The 8,948-nt window shown below is 49.8% G+C and overlaps 1 protein-coding gene across 1 annotated transcript in view; it reads right to left on the bottom strand.

Moving 5' to 3' along the window:
• Window positions 1-253: 253 nt before the first annotated feature.
• LOC147198803 (protein kinase C epsilon type-like) overlaps window positions 254-8,948 on the bottom strand; it is a 29,236-nt gene continuing 20,541 nt past the window's right edge. The window contains exons 12-15 of the mRNA XM_086121630.1: window positions 3,763-3,901; window positions 3,105-3,293; window positions 2,889-3,035; window positions 254-2,438 (exon numbers count right to left, since the gene is read on the bottom strand). Coding sequence (XP_085977756.1) covers window positions 2,292-2,438; window positions 2,889-3,035; window positions 3,105-3,293; window positions 3,763-3,901 — 622 coding nt within the window. The 3' untranslated portion in view covers window positions 254-2,291. The remainder of the gene's footprint in view (window positions 2,439-2,888; window positions 3,036-3,104; window positions 3,294-3,762; window positions 3,902-8,948) is intronic.

Raw genomic sequence — 8,948 nt, 5'->3', positions numbered from 1 at the left:
TTATATTTAAAACAAGTACATACACTTATTGAAAAGGAATTCAGACGACCGCAAAGTTCCAAGGTGCTTGTGCGTTTTCCGGACGACACTAGTCTTGATTACACATGTTTGATTGTCATTGTTTTCTCCCTGGTAGGCTAAAATGAGATCCCACAGGTTAGGGTTCAAGCCGCGCTCATTCCAAAAATGCTGTTGGCGATCAAGAAAAATATTCAGAAAAACACACACACACACATGCCCACACACACCAACATGAGTTGTTTGATCATGACGTCATGACATTTAATTAATTTGTGTGCAAATGAAAAATCGATTGTCTTCCTTCGAGGGCACAGTACATATGGTGCCGAGGGGGGAATTGACGCAAATGCAAACTCGAGCGAGCAAAAGACGAAGGCTTGAGCTATGGAAGGAGGCCGATGGGAGGAGAGCAAGTTTGAAAGAAACGCCATCTGTCAAGTATACATTCTTCATATTTGGACAAAGTCTCGAGCCAAAGAAGAAGCAGAAGGGGCAGCTGGATGTTGCCAAATGGCTCATAAATTTATAGACTTCCAGGGTGTTTCCCCACATGGCTTCTGGACACTTTTTGTGGGTATTCTCATGGTCGACACATTTCAAGCTACCATGACAAGGAAAGTTACGTTGCGGGGGGGGGGGGGGGGGATATTCAAAAGATTCCAGAACTGAGCTGTTTTATGGGAACTCATCAAACTTGGTCGACATGCTAAAATGGCCGCTGTCAATCCAAATGGCAGACTTCCTGCGTCTTTCCCAGCATTGAGACTTTTTTTTTGTTTTTACTCATGAGAGACATGCCTAAAAAAGGTCAAATGGGCTCGAGGGACTGAATTTTGAAAACGTTCATGAGCTGAGTTAGCGTTTTAAGTGCACGTCATCAAATTCAATTTTTTTAAAAATCAGGATAAACATGGCTACGAAATTGTTTTACGTTTACCTCGAAGTGCTCATTTATTTGGCTGTCTCATTGCAAAGTAAGCATTGGAAGACGGTAAAGCGGCGCTGCGACGATCTCGCCATCGGGGAATCCCCGATTTGATTTTTGACATTTCAAAAAGGTCGGAAACAAACAACAACAAAAAAAAAGCCGTCCGTCTGGTTTAAAGCTCAGCAGCAGAAGGCATCCCGGGACTCGGCTGATTTGCATACATGTGACGTTGTTCATTCCCCAAAAATGGAATCTTCTTCGGGCGCAGTACAATATATGCCAACCATTTTCACCAATTGAAAACATTTTTTTTTTTTTTTTAAATAAGCTGCTGTTCATCAATCTGCATTTCCTCGCTGGGATTTCTGGAGGGGCAAAAAAATAAAAAAATCACAAGGAATGGATGAGTTCAGCCACTTTTGCAGCCTGCAAGTAATTTTGTATGCGACACTTACAGGAAGTGAAGCATTGGAGGTTCATTTGAAACACTCAACATCACTTTGTGGAACCGGATGCTCCTTAAATCCTGACAAGCTCGCGTATCCAATCACATCTGGACGCTTGCACGACCTTGCAGGGGGGGGGGGGGGGGAAACCCCCAAAACAAAAAAAATCATAGGAGGAGGGAATGTTTTTGCGATATTTCACTCCACCGCACTTGTGTCCCGTTCTGCGAGTTCTGACCGTGAGCGAAGTTGTGAAGGGCATTTCAACAGTTGCAGGAGCTCACAGGTCGGAGCAACTTGCAAGTCAAGGTCCGGCAGTCGTGGCAACGCAGACGAAAATGCCGCACTATTCAGGAGCCACCGGCAAAAGGAGATCTTTTTTTTTTTTTGGGGAGGTGGGGGTCGGGGGAAAGTGAAAGCAAGTCACACCAGAACAACTTTGACCTGCAAGTGCTGACCCGAATTCACTCAGACAGCACTTCTGGGTCCAAAAAAAAAAAAAAAAAAAAAAAGTACCAGAAGCATGTCGGCCGTTTCTGAGACGACAAACGCGTGCTGTGAATACTGCTGCTGCTCTTTGATCCCTCCAAATGCACTTTGCTTGTTTCCAACGCGTCAAAAAAAGATCATGGGTGGTGCCCACCTGTGTGTGTGTGTGTGGGGGGGGGGGGTGATTTCAGGGCCAAACATACACGCAGATAAGGTACACTCACACACACGCCAGGAAGTGTGACGTGGCTTCCTCGGCAGATGAACCGGCCACACTGGAAGCCAGATGGTCTGGTCTAATTCCCGGAGCAGTTTGCGAGGAAGCGGTCTCAAGCTGACTTGCGGTTGTGCAAAGATGCCATCGGATGACTCCTCCGCCGTTCGGCGTTTCGGCCTTACGTCCCGGCCTACGCCGCCATGTCGTCCGCAAAGTAGGAGAAACCTTTGAACTCGTCCTGGTTGATCTGCTTGACGGTGCTGTCGTCCACCGGCGTCAGGACGGGTTCTTCTCGCGTGAAGTCCTGGTCAAAGTTGTTCACGTCCCGTTTGGTTTTCTAACGGCACAACATGCAAACGTGGGCCGAGGACGTTAAATGTGGCGAAAGCGTCGGCGCTGACGGACAGAAGTCTCGTTATGCCGAAAAGACGACTTTCGAGAAATATAGCAAGGTGCAATTGCCAACTTAATCGGATTAAAAAAAAATAATAATAATAATGGCCCGTCTATGACGCAGTCATTGATCAAAATGAGCGGATCATTTGAATGGGCCGTGTTGCAGCCGGGAGAGATGGACAGACAGATCAATAATATCTATCTGTGGGTGAAAAAAAAAAAATTAAATCAAGCTGTGAGAACCGAGTATAGAGGGGCACTAAATCAGATAAAAATATGCTCCTCCAGTAGACATTGTGATATATGATCAATCTAAAATAAAAAGAGGTGAGAAAAGATGACAATAAACCATCAAACACGTCTTTCACATCTGACGTGCGTTAGTACTGACGATGCGAGGCTTGAACGGCGGTCGTATCTTGCGTCCCTCCAGCAGCGCCCAGTCGATCTCTCGGAAAAAGGGGTGGAGCTTGATGGCGTCCTCCAGGCCGTGAGCCGCCACGCAGCCCAGACGCTTGCTGGGACTTTTGGTCATGAACTGAAAACCAAAAGATCAGCGGGTCAGGGTGTGTGCGCGCGAACGATCGGCGCCCGCGCGCGCCCGGACCTCTTTGAGTATGCCGACGGCCTCCTTGCTGAGCCAGACCGGGTAGAGGACGTCGTCGTGCAGGATGGACTCGAACAGGTCGTCCTCGTTGTCGGCCTCGAACGGAGGCTGACCCGCCATCATCTCGTACATCAGCACCCCCAGAGCCCACCAGTCCACCGACGGACCGTAGTCCAGCTCCCGCAGGATCTGGGCCCAAACAAGCGCAAAGCATCGCGGCTTCTTCACATGCTAACATTAGCATCAAGAGTGGCAATGTCCTCTATGAAAAATGACTCGCATTACAGCAATTTACGGAGTCGTAGAGGAGGAAGTCTCTTCTTCCCTGTTTGTGCCCGCATGAGTGTACTGTACCCTATTATACTGCCTCCCGGTGGCCAAGCGGGGCACACTACAAGGAGCAACACACTGAATTGGATGCAGCATTGACTCGGGATGCGCAAACTGTGAAATGTTCATGATGTTACCGACTCGTCAGGTTTTTAAAAAGTACAATCTCATTGTTGAATGCTATTTTTCTTCCCTAAAAAACCCCCCAAAAAACAAAAACAAAGGCAAGCGACCGCGCGCTCCAGAATGGACTCGATTCGTATCTCAAGGCTTTGTCACTGGCAAAAAGGCTAGCTTACAATGCGGCGCGCCGACTTTGTTTTCTGACCTCCGGCGCGATGTAGTCTGGCGTCCCGCAGAAGGTGTTGGTGCTGACCCCGTTGAGGATGCCCTCCTTGCACATGCCAAAGTCTGCCAGCTTACAGTGGCCGTCTGCGTCCAGCAGGATGTTGTCGAGCTTCAAGTCCCTGCAGGACGCAAACAATCACCAACAAGTTCTTCTTGGTTGCAACCACTTGTTGAAATAGAATTGAGTCAATGCTGCGCAGTGCGGAAGCAGATGATTTAGTTTTCATTCGCTGCCGCGGACATTTCGATTCGTCGGGTGGAAGTCAACAGTTAGCCGCTAATAACGAATATCTTCGTCAGGTCGCGGCGAGGCGGTGAATCTCGGCGTACGGTAAGCTACACAACGGCGGAATTTCGCGCAGCGGGGTTGGTGGCGACGGGTTTGGGAAAGTCACGTGATTCCGGGCGACGGCGGCGGGAGGAGGAGGAGGAGGAGGAGGAGGAGGAGGAGGGGTGCGAGCGCTGGAGCAGAAGGGAGATAAGCGTCGACGCGTTGAGAGATGACCGAGGCAACGCTGAATGCGGCCGCTTGGCGCTTGATGGTTGACTGCGAGAAAAATGTCAACATTGCCACTGCCGCCCTTCAGCCACGCTCACTTCCAAAGTACAGCGGCCGTCCCGGGTGGCGCCGCAGCTCTCATTTGCTTATGCGACGGTTCGCAATTTGTTTCGGAGTAAAAAAAGTTGAGGAATTCTCCCGAAAAGCCAAAGCTTTAATGGATAAAAAGGTCGCCACGGTGACAAACTTGTAGCGCAGCCAGAAGATTTCGACTCCCGCTCCGTGGCACGGAGAATCATTTTACGCACCGCCGCTCATTTGAAATGTTTATTTCTATATTGATTCGAAAGTAGCCGGCGTTCCAATGAAATTCCGCAAATCCATCAGACATGGGTCGGGATCGTCGCGCTAATGGAGCGAAATTCACTTGGCTGGAGCTATTTCACAGTTAGCATCTCTCAGATTCCCACGCGCGTGCGTATTGCGTTCACTTGCGTTATGAGACCTCGGAACCCAAAGAATCATCAATTGCGGTGAGGTGGGGGGGGGGGGGAAGAAACAGTTACGCTCAAACGTACTCCCACCCAGGCCAAAAATCCTCACGGCCCCCCCCGCGGGCGACGCCCGGCCCACCACACGCGCGCGCTGCGGATCCACAAAGCGGCAATAAATCTCATTTATTAGCAGCTCATTGAAGATGTCGCATGAGGTTTTGGCACCGGGCCGGCTGCAGGTGTTGACGGTTAACGCAATCGCGATGTCGGCGGGCGATGGGGGCGAGTCGCTGCGGGACGTGCGATGCGACGAGAAAAATCTCATCTGCGTATCGAGAACTTTATTGCTGGCGGTCGGTTGTTCTTGTGAACTTTATCGGCTGCGACAACAAAATAAGCCATCCTATTGAGTAATCGAGTCAAAGTGCAATTTAATTTTAAAAGGTGGTCATCATCACCCCCCCCCCCACGCCCCCCCCCCCCGAAAAAAAACCCTGAGATGAAGTGAAAGCGATGAACGGAGCCGCAAAATGGACGACTCGAAGCCTGAAAGACATTGGAGCATCTGCCCATTTCTGTCAATGGGGGGGGGGGGGGGGGGGGTTGTGGACATCTGAATTGCAGGCCCATCTGGCCGCCATATCACACACACACAATGCCCAAAAGCTCATTTCGTATCATCCATGATTTTTGGTGACGGGGTGAGAGGACGCTGGCGTGTATGTCGCCGCTTCTCACTCCAAACTTTTCCAAAACTTTTCAGATATTTCTTCTGATTTTTCTTTTGCCCTTCTGTTTTTGGACTGTGATTGATGTAACAAATCATAGCTTCACCCGATCAATCAAACCCCAAATCGTAACTTAGTCCACGGGCTAACGCCGGTAGCTTAAACTTACCGGCTGTCACCGCACCGGCCTTTCTCCCTCGTCATGGGGCGGCACAACTTCGCCGCCTTTGGGTTATTTCTGATACTTCTGACGTTCTGCCATCATCCAGTGACAGGACTACTCCACTATTCTGTCGCGGATCTTCTCCGGATCCGGAGGATTGCACCGGAGCCTCCACCGCCGGAACTGCACCATCATCCTGACATCGCTCGCCTGCCTCGACGTCGCTACATTCACCGCGGGTCGCGTAGACATGTTGACTACAAAAATCCTGGCTCAATCAACTCGACCTGGTCCACTTCTCGACGTCCTCCCAGAAACCGCGGCCGCAACACCAACTACTATGCAGTAGCCCGCCTGGCTAGGTCGGCTAACAGCACTGCCGCCATCAAACATGACACCTCCGCTGTCAACTTTGGACTGCTGAACATCCGCTCACTTACGAACAAGGGTCACCTCATTCAAGACGTCCTCGCCGAACGCAAACTTGACTTCCTCGTTTTAACAGAAACCTGGCAACAAACAAACGACTTCGCTGCTCTGAATGACTCCACTCCTCCCGGCTTTGTTTACATCTGCCGTCCCCGTGGCAACGGCCGTGGAGGAGGCCTCGCGGTAATCCACCGCGAGAAGTGGAAAGTCTTACCAGTCTCCGTTCCTGCATCAAGCTCTTTTGAATGCATGGTGTTTAAACTCCCTGGACCCACGCCAACCATCATTGCCACAGTTTATCGCCCCCCGAAGCCACATAGCGATTTCATCAATGAATTTTCCAGTTTAATCACACACTTATCCACTCTCTCGCCAAATTTAATTTTGCTGGGAGATTTTAATATTCACATGGACAACCCCGACCTGCCACTCACAAGAGACTTCACATCCTACCTGGAGAGCCTCGCGATACACTGTCTTACTGACTTCCCCACCCACATCAAAGGCCACACATTGGACTTGGTTTGCTGCTCTGGCTTCTCCCCCTCCAAGCCCACTGCTGATGTTTTTCCTGAAACCGATCATTTCCTCCTCACTTTTAACATCGTACTCCGTCTCTCTACAATCAAAACCTCCCGCCTCATTTCTTTTCGTAATACCAAAAATATCAACATTGACACCTTCTGCTCCATTATCGACCGTTCCCCGCCCCCAGACGCCCTTTCAAACCCGGATGACCTCACCGCTCACTACAATGCCTGCCTCACAAATATTCTAAATTCTCTCGCCCCCCTGAAGACCAGGACTGCTTCATTCTCTACATCTGCCCCCTGGTTTACACCCGCTCTTAGATCATTGAAATCAAAAAAACGCCAACTTGAGCGACTCTATAAGAAAACCGGTCTCACCATCCATAAGGACATGTACACTACCCATATCACTAAATACAAGGACCAAATTGCACAAACCAAATCCAGCTACTACTCCGGCCTCATCCTCTCCAACGAAGGAAATTCAAGAACTCTCTTCTCCGTCATGAACAAAATCCTCCGGCCACCAAACTCTCTCCCCCTCCACCTGTACTCCACAGCAACCTGCAACTCCATAATGGAACACTTCAATCACAAAATCCTTAAGATCCATCACCAACTCCATCAAAACCTGCCTGCTCCCCCCCCATCTGAACCTTCTTCTCCTTGTCATCTCTTCTCCAGTTTTGTTCCACCAACGACTGCTGAATTATCCAACCTCATACTCAAATCCAAGCCCACCACTTGCCAGCTTGATCCCCTCCCTTCATCCCTTGTTAAATCCTGCCTTCCTTCTGTGCTTCCTCTCATATCTGCTATTATCCACTCCTCACTCTCTTCTGGTATTGTCCCATCACTCCTCAAAACTGCTGCTATCACCCCCACACTGAAAAAACATGGCTCTGACCCCAACAACTTTGATAACCTCCGCCCCATCTCCAACCTTCCATTTATCTCGAAAATCCTTGAAAAAACTGTTGCTGCTCAACTCCACCCCCACCTGTCCCTTCACTCTCTCTATGAACCCTTTCAGTCCGGTTTCCGCCCCCGCCACAGCACAGAGACTGCCCTAATCCGTATTGTGAATGATCTCCTCATAGCATCTGATTCCGGTTTAGTCTCCATCCTCATCCTCTTAGACTTGAGCGCTGCCTTTGACACAATCTCTCACCCTATCCTCCTCAATAGACTCTCCTCCATTGGTCTCTCCCACACTCCCCTCAGTTGGTTCCACTCCTACCTCACTGGCCGCACTCAGTTTGTCCAGCTCAAATCCTTCACCTCAAAGCCCTCCCCAGTCACCACAGGTGTACCACAGGGATCTGTCCTAGGTCCCCTTCTCTTCATCATCTACCTCCTGCCTCTTGGCCATATCCTCCGCAAATTTAATATCCACTTTCACTGCTTTGCTGATGACACCCAGCTCTACCTCTCCTGCAAGCCAAACTCCATACTCCCACCCCCCTCCCTCACCTCTTGCCTCTCCGAACTCAAAACATGGTTCACAACAAACTTTCTTAAATTAAATACTAATAAAACTGAAGTCCTCCTTCTTGGCACCAAATCCACTTTATCCAAAGTAAACAGTTTTTCCTTCAACATTGACAGCTCCCTAGTGTCCCCCTCCCCCCAGGTTAAGAGTCTGGGTGTCATCCTGGATAGCATGCTCACCTTCCACTCGCATATCAACACCATCACCCGCACTGCTTATTTCCACCTCCGCAATATTACCAGACTTCGCCCTTCCCTCACCCCCCGCACCACTGCTATTCTTGTCCACAGTCTTGTCACATCCCGCCTTGATTACTGCAACGCTCTCCTCTTCGGCCTACCTCAAAAGTCCCTTCATAAAATCCAGCTGGTCCAAAACGCCTCTGCTCGCATCATCACAAAAACATCTTCCCAGCAGCACATCACCCCCGTTCTCCAACAGCTTCACTGGCTCCCTGTTCAACATCGCATCAATTACAAACTGCTTCTATATACATATATGGCCATCCACAACCTGGCCCCTCCTTACCTATCCGACCTTCTCCAGGTGCATATCCCCTCTCGCTCCCTCAGATCCTCGTCCTCCCTCCGCCTGTCAGTGCCCCCTGCCCGACTGAGCACCATGGGAGCCAGAGCCTTCAGTCACGCTGCTCCAAAGCTCTGGAACAACCTACCTCCGGACCTCCAAAACTGCACACCTCTTTCCACTTTCAAGTCCCGTCTAAAAACACACCTGTTCAGGATTGCCTACAACACATAGCTCTTCCATTTCCTATGTTTTTATGATTTTATGTCCTGTTTTTATATAATATCTCGTTTACTAATTTTTACA

Source organism: Hippocampus guttulatus, chromosome 10 (assembly GCF_054856545.1).
Source record: "Hippocampus guttulatus isolate MCC_2025c chromosome 10, RoL_Hgut_1.0, whole genome shotgun sequence".
Taxonomy (NCBI): Eukaryota; Metazoa; Chordata; class Actinopteri; order Syngnathiformes; family Syngnathidae; genus Hippocampus; species Hippocampus guttulatus.
Note: the sequence above shows the minus strand (reverse complement) of the source record. Positions and strands in the feature narration are given on the sequence as shown.